Below are 26403 nucleotides of genomic sequence, written 5' to 3'. Positions count from 1 at the left end.
ATCTTTAATCAAATATATGCTTTGCAAAAATGTTCACATAGCCTGTGGATTATCTTTTTATCTTATCAGTGACCTTTGAAAGATGTAGTCACTGGGTATAAAAATCTAGGTTGGCACTTTTTTTTTTTTTAAAGCATATTGCTCCATTTTCTCCTGACTTGCATTTTTCTGACAAGAAATTTACTGTCATTTTTATCTTTGTTACCCTGAACTTAGGTTTTTCACTTGTGTGTTTGTTATTCTGTCTACTTAAGAAATTTTCTCTTTCTCACTGGTTTTGAGAACTCTGATTATAATGTGTACTGTTTTCCTCATCTGCCTATAAAGTTCTTTTTTTTTTTTTTGCATGTTTCCTTCATATTTCTTGGGCTTTGACCTGTAGGTTTACAGTTTTCATAAGATACTAAAAAATTCCAGACATCATTTCTCTCATATTTTTCTCTCCTTAGGGATTCCAAGATGATGTATGTTCGGCTGTATGAAGTTGACACACAGCCCACTGGTGCTCTGTTCACTTATTAAATTTTCTTTTCTCTTCATGTTTCATTTTGCACAGTCTTTATCCCTCTAACTTCAAGTACTCTATCTTTTCTCCTGCAGTACCTAATCTGCTTTAGTCACTCACACTTTTAATCTCATGCCTTGTAGTTATTTCTAGATGTTCAATTTTCCCCTTATTTAACTTTTTAAACATATAGAACAGAACTATACTATACTAACTGTATTAATGTTCTTGGTTGCTAATTCTAACATGTACATCACATCTGGGTCACTTCTGACTGACTGAATTTCTCATTATGAATCATATTCTTTCAATTCCTTGCAAATCTGATTATTCTGAATTAAATGCAACATAATTATTCTAGGATTCAATTACATTCTTAATTGGGTGCCACATAATTATTCTAGGACTCAGTTAAGTTGCTTGAAAAACGGTTCATCCTTTTAGATCATTCATTTAAAATGAATATTAATTCATCTAAAATGAATTTAAAATGAACAAATCTGAATCAGTTGCAGTGAGGTGGATGAACCAAGAGTCTATTATACACAGTGAAGTAAGAAAGAGAAAAACCAGTATCATCTATTAACACATATATATGGAATCTAGAAAAACAGTACTGATGAACCTATTTATAGAAAAGAAATGGAGACACACAAATGGAACTTGTGGACAAAGCAGGGTAAGGAGAAGCTAGGAGAACCTGAGGAACCAGCACATTGTGTGTGTGTGCTTAGCCAGTCTTGTCTGACTCACTGAGAGCCCATGGACAGAGCCCATGAACAGGCTCTTCTGTTCGAGGGATTTTCCAGGCAAAAATACTGGATCGGGTACCAATTCCCTTCCTTAGGGGAATCTTCCTGATCTAACGATTGAACCTGGGTCTCCTGCATTGCAGGCCTTTTCTTTACTGCCTGAACCACCAGGAAAGCCCCATATATATAATACCCTATCATGTGTAAAATAGGTAACTAGCAGGAAGCAGCTATATAACACAGGAGTCCAGTCTGGCACTCTATGACAACCTAGATGGGTGGGATAGGGTAGGGGGGAGAGGCTCAATAGAAGATATATATATATATATATATATATGGATGTATACGTGTGTGTGTGTGTGCATGTGTGTGTATGATATATAGCCTTGTCTAACTCAATGAAACTATAAGCCATGCTGTATAGGGCCACACAAGACAGACAGGTCATGGTGGAGAGTTCTGACAAAATGTGGTCCACTGGAGAAGGGAATGGCAAACCACGTCAGTATTCTTGCCTTGAGAAGCCTATGAACAGTATGAAAAGGCAAAAAGATAAGACACTGAAAGATGACCTCCCCAGGTCCATAGCTGCCCAATATGCTACTGGAGATCAGTGGAGAAGTAACTCCAGAAAGAATGAAGAGACAGAGCCAAAGCAAAAACAACACCCAGTTGTGGATGTGACTGGTGACAGAAGCAAGGTCGGAAGCTATAAATAGAAATATTGCATAGGAATCTGGAATTTTAGGTCCATGAATCAAGGCAAAGTGGAAATGGTCAAACAGGAAGAGTCCAGGAGTGAACGTCGAGATTTTAGGAATCACCGAACTAAAATGGACTGGACTGGAAGAATTTAACTCATGTGACCATTGTATCTACAACTCTGGGCAAGAATCCCTTAGAAGAAATGGAGTAGCCATCATAGTCAACAAAAGAGTCTGAAATGCAGTACTTCAATGCAATCTCAAAAACGACAGAATGATCTCTGTTCATTTCCAAGGCAGGTTCCATGGTGTAATGGTTAGCATTCTGGACTCTGATCTCTGTTCATTTCCAAGGCAAACCATTCAATATCACAGTAATCCAAGTCTATGGCCCGACCAGTAATGCTGAAGAAGCTGAAGTTGAATGGTTCTATGAGGACCTACAAGATCTTCCAGAACTAATACCCACAAAAGATGTGATTTTCATTATAGGGGACTGGAATGTGAAAGTAGGAAGTCAAGAAACACCTGGAGTAACAGGAAAAATGGCCTTGGAACACATAATGAAGCAGGGCAAAGGCTAATACAGTTTTGCCAAGAGAACACACTGGTTATAGCAAACACCCTCTTCCAACAACACAAATGAAGTCTCTACACATGGACATCACCAGATGGTCAATACCAAAATTAGACTGATTATATTCTTTGCAGCAAAAGATGGAGAAGCTCTATACAGTCAGCAAAAAAAAAAAGAATGGGAGCTGACTGTGGCTCAGATCATGAATTCCTTATTGCCAAGTTCAGATGTAAATTGAAGAAAATAGGGAAAACCACTAACCATTCAGGTAGGACCTAAATCAAATCCCTTACAATTATACAGTGGAAGTGAGAAATAAATTCAAGGGATTAGATCTGCTAGAGTGCCTGATGAACAATGGACAGAGATTCGTGACATTGTACAGGAGACAGGGATCAAGACCATCCCCAAAAAAAGAAATGCAAAAAGGCAAAATGGTTGTCTGAGGAGGCCTCTCAAACAGCTGAGAAAAGAAGAGAAGCAAAAAGCAAAGGAGAAAAGGAAAGATATATCCATTTGAATGCAGAGTTCCAAAGAATAGCAAGGAGAGATAAGAAAGCCTTCCTCAGCAATCAATGCAAAGAAATAGAGGAAAGCAATAGAATGGGAAAGACTAGAGATCTCTCAGGAAAATTAGAGCTACCAAGGGAACATTTCATGCAAAGGTGGGCACAATAAAGGACAGAAACAGTATGGACCTAACTGAAGCAGAAGACATTAAGAAGAGGTGGCAAGAATACACAGAAAAACTATACAAAACAGATCTTCATAACCCAGATAACCACAATGGTGTGATCACTCACCTAGAGCCAGACATCCTGGAATGCAAAGTCAAGTGGGCCTTAGGAAGCATCACTACGAACAAAGCTAGTGGAGGTGATGGAATTCCAGTTGGGCTATTTCAGATCCTAAAAGATGATGCGGTGAAAGTGCTGCACTCGATATGCCAGCAAATCTGGAGAAGTCAGCAGTGGCCACAGGACTAGAAAAGGTCAGTTTTCATTCCAATCCCAAAGAAAGGCAATGCCAAAGAATGCTCAAACTACCACACAATTGCACTCATCTCACACATTAGCAAAGTAATGCTCAAAATTCTCCAAGCCAGGCTTCAACAGTACGTGAACTGTGAACTTCCAGATGTTAAAGCTGAATTTAGAAGAGGCAGAGGGACCAGAGATCAAATTGGCAACATCCGCTGGATCGTCGAAAAAGCAAGAGAGTTCCAAACAATCATCTACTTTTGCTTTATTGACTATGCTAAAACCTTTGACTGTGTGGATCACCACAGACTGTGGAACATTCTTAAAGAGATGGGAATACCAGACCACCTGGACTGTCTCCTGAGAAATCTGTATGCAGGTCAAAAAGCAAGAGTTAGAACTGGCCATGAAACAACAGACTGGTTCCAAATTTGGAAAGGAGTACATCAAGGCTGTATATTATTGCCCTGCTTATTTAACTTATATGCAGAGTATATCATGAGAAATGCTGGGCTGGTTAAAGCACAAGCTGGAATCAAGACTGCCGGAAGAAATATCAATAACCTCAGATATGCAGATGACACCACCCTATGGCAGAAAGCAAAGAAGTAAAGAGCCTCTTGATGAAAGTGAAAGAGGAGAGTGAAAAAGTTGGCTTAAAGCTCAACATTCAGAAAACTAAGATCATGGCATCCAGTCCCATCACTTCATGGCCAATAGATGGGGAAACAATGGAAACAGTGACAGACTTTATTTTGTGGGCTCTAAAATCATTGCAGATGATGACTGCCGCCATGAAATTAAAAGATGCTTACTCATTGGAAGAAAAGCTAGACTCCTTGGAAGACCAATCTAGACAGCATATTCAAAAGCAGAGACATTATTTTGCCAACAAAGGTCCATCTAGTCAAGGCTATGGTTTTTCCAGTAGTCATGTATGGATGTGAGAGTTGGACTATAAAGCAAGCTGAGGGCCGAAGAATCGATGCTTTTGAAATGTGGGTTGGAGAAGGCTCTTGAGAGTCCCTTGGACTGCAAGGAGATCCAACCAGTCTATCCTAAAGGAAATCAATCCTGAATATTCATTGGAAGGACTGATGTGGAAGCTGAAACTCTAATACTTTGGCCACCTGATGCGAAGAACCAACTCATTGGAAAAGACCCTGATTCTGGGAAAGATTGAAGGCGGGAGAAGAAGGGGACAACAGAGGATGAGATGGTTGGATGTCATCATCGACTCAACAGACATGAGTTTAAGTAAACTATTGGAGTTGGTGATGGACAGGGAGGCCTAGATTGCTGCAGTCCATGGGGTCACAGAGAGTCGGATACGAGTGAACAACTGAACTGAATTGATTCATGTTGATGCACAGCAGAGACTACCACAATATTGTAATGCAATTACGCTCCAATAAAAATATTCACCTCTAAGGTAAATATTGATTTAAAAAATGTGTTAAGGGAGACCGCAGCAATGCTCAGTTTAATTATTTCTCAATAATGAGTTAAGACCTTACTATGTACATGACCCAGTGCTCCATGAATCTGGAGGTTTTCCCATCTTGGTAGGAACAGACACTTACTGCCTATATGTGAGTGCCAGACACTGTTCTTGCTAATCCTTTTGGATGATTCATTCCTCAGCCTCAAGGAATTTCTATTCATGCATGAGCTGAAAAGGACTCTGCTTAATAATGGAAAGGAATCCTCTGGAGGTTCTGGAACTCCTTCTCTCTAGTCCTGAGTCCTAGAACTCGAGCTTCCTTGTTCTTTCTAGATTCTCAGTATCTTCTAATGCAGAGAAGTCCAATGGGCTCCACCTGGTACCTCAAAGCTACCTCCCAACCCCACATGAAGGTCTGAAATTCTCGAGACAGTAAGTTCAGACAGTCATAAAATCACTACATAGCTTTCCTGTCTCTCAGGCACTGCTGCCCGTCATTGCCATAAACCCGGTGTCTTGCAAACTTCTGTTTTATGTCATCTTTTTTTCTGATGGGATAGTAGATTCAGTCCTGGTTACTCTATATTGGTTAAAAGCTCAAATCTCTTCATAAGTATTTTTCTTTAGATAGCCTACCATCATCCAGCAAATTATGAATTAATTTGATTATTACAAGTATCAAGAGAACAGAGACTTTGGTTTACTTACTGCTACTTTAGTTTCCACAGAAACTAAAGCTACAAATATACACTGTACCACACAAAAGATTCTGTAGAAAGGTGCCAAACATCAAATGCAGATGTCTATCACTTAAAACATTTGAGAAGCAATAGAAATTCTAACTTGTTAGTCTTCTTTGTCTATTTATCTGCTTTGAGCTCAAATAACTAAGAAATGTACATCCACTCGGGAGGAAAACAGCTCTTTGCATTTTCCATCAGTGCGATTTCTGTGTGCTTCTATGTTTACTCTTTATACACACCTAAAATCTTAGAATTGGAATAGTAAGCTCTTTATCTGTAGATCTAAAATATCTATAATTCAGAAAGGCCTCTACTTTAATATGTATAAGTGTGTAATGTTTTCCTACCTCCATATGGTATTAATAAGAAGTTTATAAAGTCTCTAAAATTAAAAGAGTTCTGTTTTGGCAGGCTACTGAGTATAAATAAGGTCCTACATAAACTAAATATTCCTAAAGTTACCAGAAAGCAAGAAATTAAATTTATAATACTTTAAATGTGGTAGATTAAAAAATAATTCTTACATAAACAAACTCAAAAACGTTTTCCAAATCTAAGTTCACATAATTTAGGTGAATACCTGCCAAACAAGATCAGTTTAATAAAATTTGGTTTAATAAAAAACAGCTATGTATTCTTAGTGTTTTATCAGTGTTAAGTGTAATACAAGTGCATATTTTAATTCTACTTGTCATGTCCTTCCCAAATATATACAGATTTACTGCTCAAATAAGCTACCATTATTTCTCCTCTATGTTCAGGATTACAAAAACCTTAATTTCACTGAATTGAATCATTATTCTAATGAACTTCATTCAATAGTAATTATGTTGCAGTATGTCGGCTTGAACATAATTTCCAAGATCTTTAAGTAACTTAAAATCTGAAACTAATATTAAATTGAGTTCTTTAATGGATATTCATTACTTACCTAGGCCATATCTAAGAATGAATACTGATATATTGATTACTAAATCTACTTTTCAACATACATGGTTTTGGTTTTTATTTTTATAAACTACAGAGAGGCTGAATATTTCAGTTAATGAACATGTTCATTTTTGCTACGAGATTGTATAAGGGATGAGTATGGCTGTAGAAAATTAGTTATGTTTATTCATGATCTTTGCTAAAATGCTAATATGTGACAGGTAGTGCACAATTATCTACCCCTTCAGTTTTTTTTCCCTGTGAATAAGTTAGTTACTTTAGTTAAAAGTTATAATACAAAAAGTTGTCATTATAGTTAAGAACAACTATTTCTAAAAAAAAAAAAAAATATATATATATATATATATATATATATATATATATATATATAACTTTGCATGTTAAAATTCTATGTGCTCTGTTTTTCAAGGAAAAGAACACTTTTGCCCTAAAGTAGCAGTTTTGAAGATTTTTAGTTTCCAAATCCCCTTTCAACACTCAAAACTTATAGAGGACCTCAATCAGCTTATTTTGTGTGGGTATCTGTGTGTATCTGTGTGTGCATACTGAAAACTGAATATACATTAAATGCTTATTTACTCATTCATTTCTAACTAGCAATAATGAACACACTGGACATCAAGAACATACTAGTGATATTATAGAATTAATCCTGACTTTATGGAACCCATAAAATTAATCCTTAAGTAAGCTGTCAGTTTGTTCCAGAAAATGAAAGAGTGTCATGAGGACAAAACTTGAAAAGTGAATTTTATTTGCATTGGTTTGTAATCTTTGAATATGAAAAGTAAAGAAATGTGTTAAAATTATACCAACGTTTGTTCAGTTTTAAGAGGTTGTTTTGTTACACTTTGGCTAAGACCTTTTTGCTTCTTTGTTTGCTTTGCTTGCCACAGAAACAATTAAGTTTTCTTCTTGGTTACAATATTCTTGTTATGAACTCTCATCAAATTCTCCACTTTGGAAATTATATGTGCTTAAATTAACCACAGCCTTAATTTACATCTCTGTTATTTTACACATAGTTTATTGTTTTACTTTGATGTTTCCTTTTAAGCCCTGCACCCAGCAGCAGGCTAGGCTAGAGTTCTTGTTTAGTTGCTAAGTGGTGTCCTACTATTCTGCGACCGCATGGAGTGTAGCACACCAGGCTCCTCTGTCTGTGGGATTTTCAAGGCAAGAATACTGGAGTGTGAGGTATTATAAATACCCAAGACTTCAAGGGAGAGGCTCATGAGGACAGGCTTCTCTTATCATTACTTTAACAATTGTAAGAGCAGATCAGTGGGCTGAGTCAGGATTTCCAGAGCTTTTTTTAGAAGCAAAGAAATTCATAAGATTAATAACCTAAGATCCAGTGGAGCAAGAATGAATTATATAGGACTGAATGAAATGATGAAGGTTCATCAGTTGGTTTTTTTTTATTTGTTTAAAACATCATTGATACTGTTCTAATGTCCTGTTTTCTGTTTATGTTTTCTTAATTTATCTACACTCCATAACAATTTAGTAGATTATGCTTTATAAACTAAAATATTTTAAATATCTTATTCTCACTGACCTCTCAAAATTCAGGAACTCTAAGTCTTGTTACTTTTCATGAAATGAGTTATTTGCAAAGATTCAATAAGAACTGGTTTTCCTATTTACCAGAATATGCCTAGAAAAATGTCAAGGTCTTGTGTGGAATGCCATATTTGAGGGTAATGCTTATTTAATCATATATAATTGGACACGTTTAAAGAATTAAGGTTGAGCCATTATTAACAAAATGTTCCTAGAAAAAGTACCCTGTTATTTGGCTTACAGGGTCCAGTCTTTTAACTAGGGAAAGAATGTGACTTTCTGGTGGGCCACTGTGGGATACTTAGGGAACTATAAGAAGAAAGAAATTCACCCAAATATACAGGTACTGCAGGTGGTGGAGAAAGTTTCCTGAGTTTGATTTTCCAGACTCAAGACAGCGAGTATTAGAGACTTCCAAAAGTACAGTATGAACTTTCGACAAAATCTTCCAACAAAAGCAAACTTTAAAATGTTTATATATAAATTGACAATCCTGCTGTACCTATGTAGATAATCACACCAAATCTAATGAAACCAACCTTTCTTCAGACTATATTTTTATCAAACAGTGAAAGATTTGTGCTTCAAGGGAACACTATGCATTGTCTACAGTGAACTCTTCAAAACTATGTTTTTTTCATTTCATAAGAACCAATTTCTGTCTCTATAAATTACAGATATGTAACAGCAATGCAAAATAATTTTTATCTACAATCAAGTAAATTCTGTCTTGTCACGTTGAGGCTCAACTGACTGCACTCAAAGCCAGTTCTGTTTACATTTTTGCATTCATTTCAATATTCCTCATCTACAATTTTGTCTGTTCTTTGAATTGGGAAAGTTATAATATCTACCCAGTTTCTTCATTACTAATTAAATGAAATCTTTGAAACTTGTACATTTTATAATGTATGAGAGTCATGATTTACCTTTGCTTTGAAAATCATCTCTTAACAAACTAATCAACTATACAAAAATTTAATACCCTCAGATTCTATCTTCTATCTACAAATACTCTTCAACAATTTCCTTGTGTTAAGGGTGCCACATTGGAAATTTTTGTTTAAATTCTCTGAAATTCCTTCACTCTCTCAGACAAAATATCAGTCACATTTGGAATGCTTAGAGTCCAAAGTTTTAATGATTTGCAAATGTGGACTATATCCAAAAATGAAAATAAAGAGGTGGTTTTGATAGTCATTTACTCACACATATGTTCGCATGCACAGTCTTAAATTTTTAAATAAAATTGAATCACTGATCCTAAACTGCATATCAGATTATTTCATGCTCTGAAACTGTGAGTGATCTTTATTAGATGCAAAGGTTTCTTCCAAAATATTAGAAGAGAGCTGTGTCCACAGAGAAGTACAGAGCACTCATTTTTTAAGATTTGAAGCTGAAACCCTAAGAAGCAGAAAGCTTTATATGTGACAGCTTAAATGCTTGTAATCAAACTAATTGGCAGCACAATGACCTGGAATGAGCTTAAAAGCACTAAAATAAATGTTTAGCAATCAGTGAAGCAATCATTTATTATTCAGGCTCACGTTTTGCAGTTTTATCATCTTACAGGATGAAGGGGGGGGCAGGTTGGAGAGTAGAAAATAGGAGAAAAGGAAAAATATGTAAATAATTCTATTACTTCAAAAGAGTAAATGAACCAAGAGTGAAACTATTGCTGAATGATGGGAAGAGGAGTTAAAATGTAATAAAATTAGCCTAATGACTGAAATCAGGAGTAAAAACATTAAATGAGCTATCTGTTGCCTAAAGAAATCTTCTTTCATACAAACTGACAGAGTTAGAAATACAGATTCTATTCACGAAAATGCAATGTATTATAGGGCTTCCCAGGTGGCTCAGAGGTAAAGAATTCTCCTACTAAGGCAGGAGATGAGGGTTTGATCCTAGGTCAGGAAGATTCCCTGGAGAAGGAAACCCATTCCAGTATTCTTGCCTGGGAAATCCCATGGACAAAGGAGAGAGCAAGGCAAGCTACAGTCCATGGGGTCACAAAAGAGTTGAACACAATGTAGTGACTAAACAACAACTAACGGATTATACATAAAACTCACTGGATAATTCTCTCAGAGGAGTACCCGGACCCCTAAAGGTAATTCTAGCAAGAACTCATGCAATCTTCTTCCTGCCCCCTACAAATATAAAAACATCTTACCCAAAACTTGAGAGTCTTCACATAAGTATGACAAAGAAACTATGTGGCAGAAAAAATATGACGTACAATTAAAGGTCAGATTTCAATAGATACTTAAATGACTCTTGGACGAGTGATATTATAACAAGAAAAGAAAAGCTACAGACAAAAATTTGTTAAAACAAATGTGTTTATAATTAAATCAGGTGGTAACGACAACTCAAACGGTCTCTCAATTTACATTATACATGTGTACAACTAAAGTCTATGAACATGTGTCAGGAGGACTCCTCAAAAATCTCTTGAGAAACTTATTACGAATCAAATGCTTCTAGGTTAGCTGAGGTGAAGGTGCTGAAACTGATACTTTTGAAAAGCAAAAACCTTCCCAGGAAATACCACACTTATAAAAAAACACATGGGTCAAAGGAGAAATCTCAAGATTAATATTTTCAACTAAGTGAAAATAAAAATATAACATCCAAACTTGTGGAATACAATGAAAGCAGTCCTAAAGAAACTTTATACCAATCAATCCATATATCAGAAGACTGTTTTAAAATCAATAATCAGTGCTTCCACATAAAGAAACTAGATATATCAGAGCAAATTAAATCCTAAGCAGAAGAAAAAAAATTAATACAAATTAGAGGAGAAATCAATGAAGTTAAAAACAGAAACTCAATAGAGAAGATCAATAAAACCAAAAGCTGGTTCTCTGAAAAGGTCAAAAAACCAGTAAGCCTCTATCCAGGCTAAATAAGAAAAAAGAAAGAAGACATAATTTATTAACATTGGGATGAAAGTGTGGATATCACTACAGATCCCATGGACGTTAAGCAAATAATAATGAATATAATGAAGAACTCTGTCACAAATAATATGACTTGGATGAAATGGACCAATTCCTTGAAAGATACTTCTGTCATAACTCAAGAAGAGATATGTAATCCGAATAAGCCTGATTAAAGAACTTGAATCAATAATTATCTTCCAAACAGAAAGCACCAGAACCAGATGGGTTTACTGGTGAATTCTATCAAACACTGAAGTATGAAATTATACCAATTCTCTACAATCTCTTTCAGAAGGTAAAAGAAAGAATACTTTATAACTCATTCTATGAGGCCAACATTACTTTAATATCAAAACTGGACAAAGACATTAGAAAAAACTACAGATCAATATCTTTCATGAAAATGCATGCAAAAATCCTCAATAAAATATTATCAAATCATACCCAACAATGTATAAAAAGAAATACACATCACAAATGAGTAGGATATATGCCAGTAAAGCAAGAACAACACTTGAATACTAATTAATGTAATCTATCACATCAGCATACTGAAGGAGATAAATCATGTGATCATATCAATAAATGAAAAAACAAAGCATTTGACAAAATCAATACTCATTCATGATAAAAAGCTGTCAGCACACTGGGAATAAAAGGAAACTTCCTATCCTTGATAAAGCATATCTACAAAAAATATACAGCAAACATCATACATACTGGTAAGAATCTCAATGCTTTTCTGTAAAACCAGGATGTTTCCTCTCATTACGCCTTTTCAACATCAAATTGGATGTCCTAGCTAATACAATAAGACCATAAAAGAAAATAAAAAGTAAATAGTTTGTGAAGGAAGAAATAAAAATGTCTTTATTCACACATGGAATAATCACCTATGTAAAAAATCCAAAAGAAATATTAAATGCTCCCTTTAGAAATAGTAAGTGAAAAGAGTAAGGTTTCAGGAAACAAGGTTAATATTACAAAGTTCAATTATATTCCTATATGCCAGCAATTAACAAGTGGAGTTTAAATTTTAAAACATACTATCATTTACATGAGCACCCCCCAAAGTAAAACATTTAGTAATTAATATAACAAAGTACACACAAGATTTACATCAGGAAAACTATTACAAAACTCTGATGAAAGACATCAAAGAAGAACTAAATAAAAGCCCAAAGATGTTCCATGTTCATGAACAAGAAAATTCAATATTGTCAAGATATCACTTCTTCCCAACTTCATCTATAGGTTCAATGCAATTCCAAGCAAAACACCAGAAAGATGTTTTCTGGAAATTGCCAAACTGATTTTAAAGTTTATATGGGGAGGCAAAAGACCTAGAATTTCCACTTAAATGTTGAAAGGGAAAAACAAAGTTGATGAACTGACAAACCACAATTCAAGACTTAGACACTGTGATATTGGCCAAGACTCCCCCCCGAAACAAACAAAAAAAACCCAGACAGATTAATGCAACAGAACTGAGAGACAAAAATAGACACACATAAATATAGTCAACTAATCTCTGAGAAAGAAGAAAAGAGTTCTTCTTTGCTTACCAGTTACACTCCCTGGTAACCACCGTGCTACTCTCAGTTTTCACAAGTTCAGCTTTTTAAGATTCAACATGTAAGCAGTACCTTATAAGCTAATTAAAAACAGGCAAAGGACCTAAACAGACATTTTTTCCAAAGAAAGATAGCCAACAGGTAGATGAGTAGAGGCCCAACATTATTAATCATCAGAGAAATGCAAATCAAAACAACAAGGTATCACTTCACAGATGTGCAGATGGCTTTTATCAAAAAAGACAAGACAAAAAAATATTGCTAAGGATGTGGAGAAAAGGGGACCCTTATATGCTTTTAGTGGGAATGTAAACTGGTATGGCAATTATAAAAAACAGAAAAGGAGTTCACCACAAAATTAAAAATTAAACTACCATATGATCTAGCAAACTTACTAACTACACACTCACATTCACTGCAGCATTATTCACAACAGCCAAGATATGGCAACAGCCTAAGTATCTGTCAATGGATAAATGGATAAAGAAGATATGATGTCTGAATAACATATATATATTCTCCAAGCCAGGCTTCAGCAATACGTGAACCGTGAACTTCCAGATGTTCAAGCTGGTTTTAGAAAAGGCAGAGGAACCAGAGATCAAACTGCCAACATCCGCTGGATCACTGAAAAAGCAAGAGAGTTCCAGAAAAACATCTATTTCTGCTTTACTGACTATGCCAAAGCCTGTGACTGTGTGGATCACAATAAACTGTGGAAAATTCTGAAAGAGATGGGAATACCAGACCATCTGACCTGTCTCTTGAGAAACCTGTATGCAGGTCAGGAAGCAACAGTTAGAACTGGACATGGAACAACAGACTGGTTCCAAATAGGAAAAGGAGTACCTCAAGGCTGTATATTGTCACCCTACTTATTTAACTTATACGCAGAGTATATCATGAGAAACACTGGGCTAGAAGAAACACAAGCTGGAATCAAGATTGCCGGGAGAAATATCAATAACTTCAGATATGCAGATGACACCACCCTTATGGCAGAAAGCGAAGAAGAACTAAAGAGCCTCTTGATGAAAGTGAAAGTGGAGAGTGAAAAAGTTGGCTTAAAGCTCAACATTCAGAAAACTAAGATCATGGTATCTGTTCCCAGATGGGGAAATATATGGGAAAACAGTGCAAACAGTGTCAGACTTTATTTTTGGGGCTCCAAAATCATTGCTGATGGTGATTGCAGCCATGAAATTAAAAGATGCTTACTCCTAGGAAGGAAGGTTATGACCAACCTAGATAGCATATTAAAAATCAGAGACATTACTTTGCCAACAAAGGTCCGTCTAGTCAAGGCTATGGTTTTTCCAGTGGTCATGTATGGATGTGAGAGTTGGATGGTGAAAAAAGCTGAGGGCCGAAGAATTGATACTTTAGAAATGTGGTGTTGGAGAAGACTCTTGAGAGTCCCTTGGACTGCAAGAAGATCCAACCAGTCTATACTAAAGGAGATTAGTCCTGGGTATTCATTGGAAGGACTGATGTTGAAGCTGAAATTCCAATACTTTGGCCACCTCATACATAGAGTTGACTCACTGGAAAAGACCCTAATGCTGGGAAGGATTGGGGCAGGAGGAGAAGGGGACGACAGAGGATGAGATGGTTGGATGGCATCACCGACTCGAATGGACATGGGTTTGGGTAAACTCCGGGAGTTGGTGATGGACAGGGAGGCCTGGAGTGCTGCAATTCATGGGATAGCAAAGAGTCGGACACGACTGAGTGACTGAACTGAACTGACTGATACATATGTTCTTATATATGTTCAATATATATGTGTTATTATTCAGACATGAGAAAGAATGAAATTCTTCAATTCACAACGGCCTGGATATACATTGAAGGCATTATGCTAAGTGAGGTAAATCAAACAAAGACAAATACAGGGTGGTCTGTGAAGTCTCTTCTTATCCAGAGATTTTGTAACCCTCAGACTACATACAATAAAAATAATAGGTCTATTTTAATTAAAAAATTGAAAGTTGGTAATTAAGCAATAAATAGATGCAAATATCTTGTAACTATATTGTGCCTCTGTATAAACACACCTTAAAGGTTTCATTTGGTTATGATGATTAATATCTGACTAAAAAAACACTGAATTCTCTAGTTTTCTTTGCCTCTCAGAATGTATTAATGTTTCTTTTGTTCAGAGAAGTCAGGTTGTCATATCAGAGTTAGTACTGTTACCAAGTCATTTTTTACATGTATTTTAAATAAATTCTAAAGGAACCAAATTTTTTCTTGCCTCATTTGGGTTTAGGATTGAGGTGCTAACTTACCATGATTCTCTGCACAGGATACAGCCCTACCTTCCCTCTGCAAAGTCAGGACTATTTCCCACAAAAGTAGGTTACTTACAGGAGTCTCTTGCAAGAGATAAAATGTGAATGTTTTCCATAGAGACTAAAATGGAAATGGAGAATTTGGGGGAGTTATTTGAGAAATGTGGCCCACTGTGGGCTTGAGTGAGTTCTTGCTTGGTCTCTGTAATGCTACCTACATCATTCAGATTCTCCCCAATTTCCTTCTGGAGCATTTCAGTGGTACTTACAGTCATTTGTTGGTCTGGGCAAGATTTTATGAGATGCGATGAACATATGAAATATTAGAAGTACACTGGGAACCACAGCTGTTATGCCTTGCTGCATTTTTAATGGCTCCTTAAAATCAGAGGCCACTACACACAGCAGCACATTCAGACAGGAAACACTGCAATTATCTGGCTTCACTACTCCATTGCAAATATGTGAGTACATTACAGTTTATAAGCCCCTAATAGACAGCCATCACCTTTGGCAAGGCTTACACTCCAAGCTACAATCTGAATTTATTACCAGGGAGTGGTCAATAGAGACTGAAAGTCTTCTTTGTTTGTTTGTACCCTATAAACCAAATACCGAAAATATGAAAGAAAAGAAATCACATGTAGTATATGTAGTATAAGGCAGGTCTTTTTAACATGACTGTTAGTGAAGCTAATTACAACAAGAAAATTGGAGATCATTCATTAGCCTAGTAAGCAAATTAGGTCTGTTAACAGTGATTTATAACGCCAATCTTTGGGTAACTGTGTTGGTCTTTTCAAGTATACGTGTATGGGACCTGACAGTTTATTAACTGTGCTGCATCTAAACAGCTTGTCACCAGGGCGCTTTTGTTAAAGCGATATTGTGTTTTAAATGGATAAACATTTTTGCACTAGCAAAATGCATTTTAAATGTTTGGCTTCTGAAGTCAAGTACTAGGAGATAAGTGAAGTGTCTCAAAACCTCTAAGCCTCCAATAACTCTTGTTTACTGCTAGAGCTGACTATAGGAAAATGTGACACTTGGAGTTAAAATAGCACTTTTCCTTTTTAACAAGCCCCAGTTGTGTTTTTTAACCTCTTTTCAAATGGTACTCTTGGTATTTCACCAAGCTCTAAGTTCCTTATGCAATGGATTGGGAAGCATTTCATTTACAATTGCAGGAAAAATATTTTTTAAAGCAGTTAAGCAAAGGAATGAGTCTTTGATCTGAAAGATTCTTCTGATTGATAAGTCCATAAAACTCCAGGCCAGTTAAATCTATCAAAATAAAGGTTGCGTGGGTAGTCAGAGTAAACCTTGGGGTTTCACACTGCCCATGGTTTAGTTTATATTGCTCATACCAACTCATTCAACATTTCTGTAATTTGGAAATCCCCAACAAGGATAAGACAATCTCCCTTAAAACCAATGCTGGGAAACAGATTTAAAAAAAAATAAGTAACATTACTTTCTGAATTCCATCACAGTGACCTGTAAGTTCCCTCTGGGACTATCAATGCACTTTGCTTACTTTGCTAAATGCTTTATACTGCATCATCTCTATGACCAAATAGGGATATACTAGCTATGGGACAGAATAAGCTTATAGACTGTTTCTATGTGCTTATGTAACTGAATAATGAAAATATAAAAACACTGTTCACTACTGTTAATTTCAAAGAAAGGCAGACCTGGTCACTCAACTGAAGAGCGGTGTTCATTAAGCAGTAAGGGGACTATGGCCTTGCACTCCTATGTCTCAGAGGATAGCAGAGAAAGGCAGCAAAGCCAGTCAGAAGGGCTGATCCCTGGGGCAGACATTTAGATGCAGGGCAGACAGAATTACAGATCTTGGAATATAGAGAACCAAAGGCCCTTTAGCAATTATCTAGTTCAGTGGCTGGTAAAATCTTTTTCTCCCCTCAAATTATTCTCTTTTCTCAAATCATATTTTTCAAAAATGATTTACTTTCTCCAAATCTGAGGGGCCAGAAGGGAGAGGTGAGAAAACAGGGAGACCAGGCTGAGGGCTCGTTCCCACATCCAGGAGGAGCACCTGGGTTTTCATTCTACCTCCGTAATTAGTTTGCAACAGCCAACCACAGAGATTCCTGTAGCTGTTTAAAAATACTTAAGTCTACTCCCTCACAGAAAAGTTCAGAAAATGATAATATTATGGGATTGGTGGCAGCTGGAGGGAGACACCAACTCATCCTTTCTGTTTATTTTATTCACCAAATTTCTTGATTACCTTGTACTTCACAAGGAAGGTAAAAATGGTGTGGAGACAGAAGGCAATTTCCACAGGGTGAGCAAGAAGAGTCATCCCACTGCACAGATTCTAAAATGATGAAATGTCTGCTCACCCAAATTTAAATTGTAATGTTCACTTAATCAGAGTATGTCGCTCACAGCTCACAGACCCTATTCTGAAAATCAGAGTGTTAAAAACCAATCAAAAACATTTTAAAAAAGAGTGGGAAATAGAAAATAGAATTATAATTTTAGCCTAAGCCCCCTGAAATTAGAGTTTACTGGTGACTATGTTGAAGAATCTGTCAGAGTACAGATATAAAGCAACCCTCCAGTATAAATAATTCTGTGCTTCCTAATCTTAACAAAACACAATACTTAAGTGTAGATTCTAGTTTTGTTACTTTCTAGGAGGCAAATATAGCTCAGGGTAGTATTTTAAAGGTCACAGCTCAAAACTGTGGCAAATTTACCATTCCAAAGGACAACTGATTTCATTTGCTCAGTGTTTCTGCATAGTACACAGACAGCTCCAAAATCATTAGCAATGTCCTAGATTTTAAGGTGACTGATAGGTTCTCCAAGGCTTTTGTTTTATTATTATAATCAGAATAATATATTCATTAAATTTTTACATTACATATCCCATAATTAACCACTTCAGTGACCCTGTGCTCACTTTGGATACAGAGAATCTCTGAGGCTGTTTCAAACGTACTTAGGTGAATTACTGGGTAACTATTAGGGGTCACTTAGGGATATTATTGAATACACAAACAGTCACATCTCAAAGACATTTTGTGATAAGCCCACAGCTGACTTTTCAGGACATATTGAAGTTATTACAGGGTATTACTGGTTTAATGTAAATTTAAATTTAGGTGGCAATGTTTTGTTTTTCCTGTTATTCTGGCCATCTCTTTTAAACCATCATTGAAAATAATTAAATTTCTAACTATGTACTCTAACTTCCAAACTCATTATGTTCCTAAAAAGGAATCTCTTCTTTCCTGAGATTTCTAACCCAAGTAAAAGAAGTGTCACTGTCATAAAATCTTGGTTTGACATCTTTCTCATTTTTAATATAACAGTTCACTAAGGCAAGTTCAAGTCTCTCTAAAAGCCATCTCCTTCCTACTCTCAGCCCAACCCGAAGAGCTATCAGCAGTCTTTAAATACCTCAGGTCTGAGGGGGAAAAAATTAACAAATAACTTTAACAGACAAATTAAAACAGCCGTAATATGTGGATGGCCTACATAATAGTTCATTCTGACCTCATCATGATCATAGAGGATGACAGGGAAGGAATTCCATATTTGTTTTATGTTTGTATATGGAGTAAACTGGTATACTGCTGACCAAACACAAAACCCTAGCCTCTCAAGAAAGTATGCAATGAGAACAAAATATTCCTATCCGACAGTTACAAATTACAATGTTTATTTTTTATTGTAAATGCCCAGTGTTACTTCTCCAACACCACAACACTTCACAACCACTTAATGAGGCCACATTTATTCCATCACACTCTACAGTGGGGATCGCAGAAGAAAACATGTATTATTTCCTATTATTGAGAGCAGCTTTGTGTGCATTACATATCTTACCTCATTTAATATTCACAACTCTTGTAGGTAGGTAAAGACAAGGAAATAGACTCAGAGACAAGAAATAATTCATCCAAGGTCACACAAGTAGTCTTTATATCATCCTGTCTCTAAGTTCTTAATTATATGCTATGCATAATAAAACTTCAAATACATGTAAAAGATGAAAATATAGGCCAAAACATTTAAATTGAAAAGAAAAATGTGTTCATTGCATTAATGTTTTTTTTTTTAAAGAAAATCCTACACACTCCAACAAGTTTTGGTATTCTTGCCAAAAAAAATAAAAAAGCAAATAGATTCCAACTAGTCTATACTTCCATTTATATTTAGAATATGAGCTGGGCATGAGTATGTAATGAATATATATGTGTGTCTCTCTGTGTGTATAACACCCACATTATTCATAAGCTCCCAAAAATGTGAAAAGTTTGTTCCAATCCTACTCTATTTTGTCTACTTTAAGAATTCTTTGCAATATGCTTATGTAAATACTGATTTTAGCTGCTGTTCTCATTTCTCGAATCTTCAGCTTATAAATGAATTGGAAAAGTGACAGATCTAAGCAGACATCTATGAAACACAAAACCAAGGAGGTATAAACAAATACAATTTAATCAAAAACAAAAGTCTATTCTTCAAAGCCTTTAACTTACTACTACTGATTAATGAAAAGAACTGAAAGAAAGTAAAACATACTGGCTGTGGGTAAGGTACACACACACACGTGTACATATATACCTGCAAGTGCATACAGTTATGTGGGCATCTATTTTATTAGCATACACAATGATCAGCATTCTACCTTAATTCACTAAAAGTTCTACAGGAGCACACAGTCTAAATCAAAGAAGATTCTGAAGTTAGAGTAATGTTGGGATAAGGGGAAAGTATTTAAGAAAACAGTTTTGGGTTAAACTGAAGAGGTGACTGCCTTCAGTTTTCTTTTACTAGGAGTCACACTATGGTTCAATTGCATTAATAGCTCATTGATTCTGCAGGTAATTTGCTTCTGTCCACGCTTCAAAGTGATGCTGAAGAGGGTTAAGGATAAAGCCGAAATATCACCATTCCACTTACCTGATGCTGAGCCTTCACTACAGACTTAGGTAAAGGTCATTATGACATCATGGATCATAAAGCACAGTGCAAAGAATACATTGGCATGAAATCACTAAAAATTGTGAATATACTATTTCCACTTACAAGTGTGAAATTCACCAATGCTTCAGTTAGTACCTGAAATTAAATATTACATGTGATATTGCTGAGATAGAAACTGAAACAGAAGATGCTTTTTGATGAGGACTTGGCAATAATAACAATGAATTTTGCACTTTCATAACATAATAATCCCATTATTGGAAACACATTCTATGTAGAACATTTTTGTCATAGTTGAGAGCTGAACTTACATCTGGTATATATCTCCTCCTTGTAAGCTAATAATACTACAGATTTTTATACATAAGCAAAGTAATATTAAGAATAATTTTTCCAAAATAAGTTAAAAAAAACTTTTATACTCATCCAGAATTGTGTAAGTGTAAAAATTATTTGAGATTTATAATTGCAAAAGACTTTTTATTCATAAGAACCTATCATTAGAGAATTAAAATAAACCTTCCTGGAATTAGAAAAGTAAGTGACCAAAAGCATAATAAAATTCTCAGTTCTTTTAGAGGTGACTTTCTTCTTTCAGAGTGCTCTTACTGACAATTATATGTGTGTGTGTGTGTGTGTATACATATATATACATATGTATATGTATTTGAATGCTCAGTCTGGAAGTAATCAGAGGCTGAGTCAGTGGCATTGGCCTCCTCCTGCTGAAGAAAGTAAAGAGGGGGGGTTTAGCTTTTGGATAGAGAATAAACATTGGCAGGCTCCAGATTTTACTTCCAGCATCTCAACCCACATCCAGCCTGGTGTGAAGGGATGGCAGATGGGACTACTTCTGTTATTTCGGCTGCTGAAGCAGGATCTTGTTTCAGCATCCTGCTTGTTTCTGTAAGCATGAATATTCAACCACAATAAGGAGTAAGGATAAGTGTGCTGACTGTATGAAGCAGGTACCAAGAAATCTTCAACCCTTTCTCTTTGTATTATGGCTAAGACCAAAAGAAAATCAACATTTACTAAATGCCACTTCATCTAAGCTTGAAAAAAACTTACTATTCAATGAAGTGATGCTTGTTTTCATGGATTTAACATAAATGTTAGGAGAGAAATGTGTGGGCACAAGAAAGCCAAAGTAATTAGCATTTTAGGGGGGAGAAATTTAAAGGCAACTCAACAGAATCAGTAATTATTTTCCATTTTATTTTCATGATTTCATTATTTTCCCTGAAAATGCTGAGCAGATATTAGAGTATCAGTGTGTCCATCATTCAGAACATAAGTAAGATTCCTTCAAATTCCTTTAAATACCACAACAAATGTCTACATGGGCATGTTATCCCACTGTGTAAATAACGTTTATGTGTAATTCTTATTTATTTGTATTTTGAAAAGCATTACTGAATCCAAGAAGGATAATTTAGCTATAGATAAAAGGAATGGAAGTGACAATTTCTTCATGAATGAGAAATATTGGGGTAAGCCCTGAGGTGTATCCCCATCCACACACTTCCCGAAGGACAGAGAATAAGGTCTTAAAATTAAATAATATATCTACAGTCAATAAAATGAGGAGTTTGATGACTGGTGGGAAAAAAATTCTAAAGGCCACCTACTCAAGACTTTTAGGGAAAGCATACATTCACCTCTCAAAAAAATTAAACTATGGCAATTTTTTGTATAAGTGGGGCAGTTCTTCAAGGGATCTTAAAGTACATGTATACCTCATTGCAGAATTTGAATTCCATCTTCCATTTGACACTTCTCACTAAAAAAACAATTTTTCAGGAAAGGTGGCACAAGTCAGGCAGGATTCCCTTTATCTCCTTACTCTACCAGGTGAGGGGCAAATGTCCTGGGCGCTAGGAACCAGAAACATTTTTTAGACTGACTTGTGAACCCTAGTGCCCAGCAGGTGATGTATTTTAAAAATAAAACAACTCTTAGTTAAAAGATGGACATCAGTCTGCTCTTCGGGACTGAGAGGGAATTTCTTGGACTTTTTTTTCACATCCTAATGAGTATATATTACACAAGAAAATGAATGCCAGCACGAGGTACACATGTGGAAGTTGAGATAAAACTTACGAAGTAGCCTGTTCCCAAACTGGAAGGAGCTGAACTCTGCAAGAAAGCATAAAAACAAAGTGGAAAATCAGCAATGGTTTTTAACATGTTCCAATCCACACAGCTCATTACCAGTTCTTCACAGGCTTTTCATCACGACACCACATCGCCTGTGTACGCGGCCCCTTGTCATCTGCTACTGATACAAACACTGTGTTGCTTAATTTTCCCCTTTACATCTCTCAACAACTCAGAGATGCTAACGTGCTATTTACTGAATTCCAAGCTTCTGCGGTGGACGTAATTGCCAATTTATTTGACAGGCAGCTGAGTAATGAATTAATGATGGTATTTCGCCCTGCACTGAGACTAAACAGACACGCATCAGCCTGCCTCCCTGACTTGCTGACATTCAATGCCCTGGTCTCAAGCTACTCAGTTTTGTGGCCGCAAAGGGGCAGGCAAGAGGAAAGAGCCCAGACTGACTTGAAAATAAAAAGCCCAGTGGGTTTGGATGACTTTTCCAGTGTGTGACCTACTTGCCAGCTTATTCCCTCAAGGCACCAGTTAGTACACACAGAGCGCTTTTCAAAAATGAGACATTTTGTAAACATAATTAGTAGACTAAAATGCAAAGAATGTGTGGGTAAAGGGAAGTAGTGAAAAGCACCATTCTTCTAAAGGTTTTAGTCACGAAAGTTATCAGTTTAGGCTTCCATAGTCCTCACCCATAGGGAACTAAAAAACAGTGATGCTGAAAGGTACCTGAGGCATCACTTCATAGGGGAAAGAGACCCAAGAAAAGAACTTGGTTTGAATTTTAAACTTGTCTGTGTTGTTTTTTTTCCCCCTAAAAGCTCTCATTACAAATTCTTTAATTTGCAGTGTCCTCTTTATGAACGAGAGAGGCCCCAGATAAGCTTGAAAGAGAAAGAACGCTAACACTGAGACAGGCCTCAGGTCTCCGTGAGGAATCCTTGTACCAGTGAGGCCTCTCCCTTGCAGGCTTGGGCCGGTTGTTACACCTTTCACCTACAGGGAACGGACTTCCACAGTGATGCAACAGTTACTTGGGTAACCTCTAACTGTTACACCTAAATGCCTTGTCCCTGCTCTGCAAACCACAGGTAGCAGGTACCATCTGCTTGACTCATCCTGGTTTCCCTAGCACTTAGCTCAATGCCTTGCACATAGGAGGCATTTAGTAAGTATTAGTTGAATTAATGTATAAATAAATTGATGAATGCACTGACTATATGGGGATGGGACTCAGGTGAATTTAACATCTCCAAAAATCCTATCTCCAAATATAGATATGATTCTTGATTTTACACCAGATTTGAAAAGGAAATAACAGTACTGTAAGTACGAAGAGCATCTGCATCAAACAAGGACATGGTGCTCCAGGGCATTCCTAAATGCGGCTCCTGGAGCAAAACTTTCTTCCCCTCAGTGTTCCAGACAGGCTTGGGGGAATAAAGAACCTAGATGTGTGATCCTGGACACTGGACTGGATTTTCAAAAATCTTGCTGCATTTGTGATCCTATAAACGGTACATAGGGAGAGCAACAGTAGTCATGGAGACGGCCCCTCAGAGCAATGATTAGCCATGTGATGGCATCACCTGTTTTCAGCACCCACACCCCACCGTGGAACACAGGAAGGCAAAAGGCAAGTTAGATCTCCGCCAGCTTGGAGTCATGCCCCTGGGAGGCAAATTAGGATGAATTACTCAGAGAGAGCATGGGATTTGTTTATTTCAGTGTTTGTTCCCCCTTTCTGCAAATGTATTTTATCCCAGAAGCAGAAGGACCCCTTCAAGCCCACCTCCCCACCCCCACATACATATCATCTTATTGTATACCAAGAAAATGACATCCTTCAGGTCCCGGGAAGCTCTGTTATACTCATTTTGCATATATATTGTACATTACGCAGGAAGCTGGGTGGAGAAGAGAGCTTTGTTGTGCATATTTGTTCTGGCTATTGTTTATGCAGGTCTGACTGAATGAGGGAACAGTGGGTATCATTTCAATTCCTGATGTCAACATCAAATTACTTATTTAATTTCATGCCTGGCGAAGCATTGTATAGCTACACGCAGAATCATTTCACTTCATTTGTTATGCTGTGTTTTCGTGGCGATTGGCTTGCCTTCCAACTGACAGCTTTAATTACGACATGAATTTGATTGCACTGCCGAGGAATTAACATAATGCAACAAAGCATTTAAGAACCCTGCCTCACAGTACCCCCCTCACATACGCACGCATGCACGCACGCACAAGCACAGATAGACACATGAAGGAACAGACACAAGATCCTCACGTACATTAAAGGTCCACTGGAGTTTCAACTTTTGCTAGAAAGCATATAGAACCAGAGAGTCAGAGGCTACCCACATTTGGACTCACCATTTTTTTTTTCCCCAATAAAAAGAAAGATTTGTGGCATTCAGCTATAATTTCTGGACATAGAAGAAAAGTTCATAGAAAAACCCTTCTAATCTACTTTGCCAAATGTCCATGGCATTGACATTTCCTCCCCTCTAACTCCTTTTTCCACTATATTCTTCTTGGCCGATTGCCAGCTCCCTTCAATCACTGCTGGAAGATTTGAACAGAAACATTTCTGAAATAAAGTGATTTCTCTTTGGTACAGTCCTATAAGCCTAAGAATCTGCTAAGGCCCTGTATTCAGTGGGATGCTATTCCTGGTCCTTCACCATCAGAGAGAGGTATAACAGAAGTTCTGAGACCAGCAACAGGGCAGAGTCAGGGTTTCACTGACAGCTCAGGTCACATACCACATGCTTCAGGCCTTGCTAACCAAAGGTCCAGAAAAGTCTCTGTCATTTATACTTAATCTAAGTATATATTTAAAAGCTGAAAATATTTGATAGTTTAACATTTTTCCAAGTCATAAATTTCATGAACAACTTAAACCACGAGCAACAATAGATTATGCTATATTGTTGTGTTAGTAGCTCAGTTGTGTCCGACTCTTTGTGACCCCAAGGAATATGGCCCCACCAGACTCCTCTGTCCATGGGATTTCCCAAGCAAGAGTGGGTTGCCATTCCCTTCTCCAGGGGATCTTCCCGACCCAAGGATTGCAGGCAGATCTTTACCACCTGAGCCACGAGGAAAGCCCCAGATTATGCTATAAGTATGAAATAAGTATTTAAAAATAGCTTTTTTACTGTTAGAAATGTTTTATGTTTCTAGAGCTATTTACTAGATGCACATGTTACAGAAGAAGAGACAGACACCACGAGGTAAGGGCTTAGGAAAGCAGATAGGTGGTGATGCCCTGACCACTGAACCATTTGATGAAATCAAGTTGAATTTTAACTTTCTGTGCTTCCCCAATTTATAATGTGAGAGGAAGGGGCTTCCATTTTTGTTTCTTGGACAGAGAATGCATACATTGTCCAAACTATATAGCAAAAGTGGCCACAGAATCTAAAAAAGGGTATAAGTTAAAATGAGGCTTGAAAAACTAAAAGTTTTTTTTGATGCAATAAATAAAAGCATCCTTGGATTTAAAAGCATTTGAAGTTACATCATACACCCATGTTTAGGCAAATATGTTTGTTGAATCATGAAAAAGACTTTGCTTTAATTTAAGAAATTCTTATTTCTTTAAGTGACAGAGTTGCCAATTCATTCATATTTTCAATGTATTAGGTAGAAATCAGAGGTATAGAGAGACTGAGAAAACAGAGTAAGAGAAAGTGTTTAGTGGTTTCCATGAGAAGACAAGAATATGAAGAAATTCCAGACAGTTGACTGTCGGATATGTGATTTCCAAGCTCATTATAAGCTATCTCCTGTTTAACATGGTCTTTTCATTTGTTTTTTGTTTTTTCCCAGATATGACCACTGCTCCAGCAATCTCTGCAAATTACCTACCTCGAACTCATTATGTTGTAAAGAAGAGCTTTCTTACAAACACACTCTGCCTCAATCTCCAAGCTACATGGGCTGCAGGAATAGTAATGGGATGCATAGTTGAAAGACATTTTCCAGGAAGGAGAATGTTGCTGCTGACATTCAAGTCTGCCAGTGGATATTCATTAAATGCATGTTCATTCTACTCCTCTCATTGCCCCCCACCTGACTTTCTTTCCGTCTCTGTCACTAAGCTATCATTGAAGCTACTCATTAAACTCATGAAGTTAACATTTCTGTTTTAACATCTTACCTAGAACAAGGGATTTCAAAAATTGGTCATCCATCCAAAATAGATGCACTCCATTCATTAAAGATCTACAGAGAGGCCATGGCTACTATCACGGCTCCC

The 26403-nt window shown here is 36.7% G+C and overlaps 1 protein-coding gene and 1 long non-coding RNA gene across 8 annotated transcripts in view; one reads left to right on the top strand and one right to left on the bottom strand.

Annotated features, from left to right (window-relative positions):
* The window catches only part of AUTS2 (activator of transcription and developmental regulator AUTS2), a 1212852-nt gene that overhangs the window by 652153 nt on the left and 534296 nt on the right, over positions 1-26403 (bottom strand). For all 7 annotated transcript variants that reach the window (XM_081558012.1, XM_081558014.1, XM_081558015.1 and 4 more), the window contains exon 4: positions 22119-22154. In XM_081558012.1, coding sequence (XP_081414138.1) covers positions 22119-22154 — 36 coding nt within the window. The remainder of the gene's footprint in view (positions 1-22118; positions 22155-26403) is intronic.
* On the top strand, positions 5293-26282 carry LOC145532592 (uncharacterized). The gene is made up of 3 exons (XR_014073410.1): positions 5293-5394; positions 19913-20020; positions 25974-26282. It is a non-coding gene; the product is annotated as an uncharacterized LOC145532592 (long non-coding RNA).

The sequence above is a fragment of the Giraffa tippelskirchi genome, chromosome 13, assembly GCF_054371585.1.
Source record: "Giraffa tippelskirchi isolate mGirTip1 chromosome 13, T2T-mGirTip1v1.2.pri, whole genome shotgun sequence".
NCBI classification, from domain to species: domain Eukaryota; kingdom Metazoa; phylum Chordata; class Mammalia; order Artiodactyla; family Giraffidae; genus Giraffa; species Giraffa tippelskirchi.
Note: the sequence above shows the minus strand (reverse complement) of the source record. Positions and strands in the feature narration are given on the sequence as shown.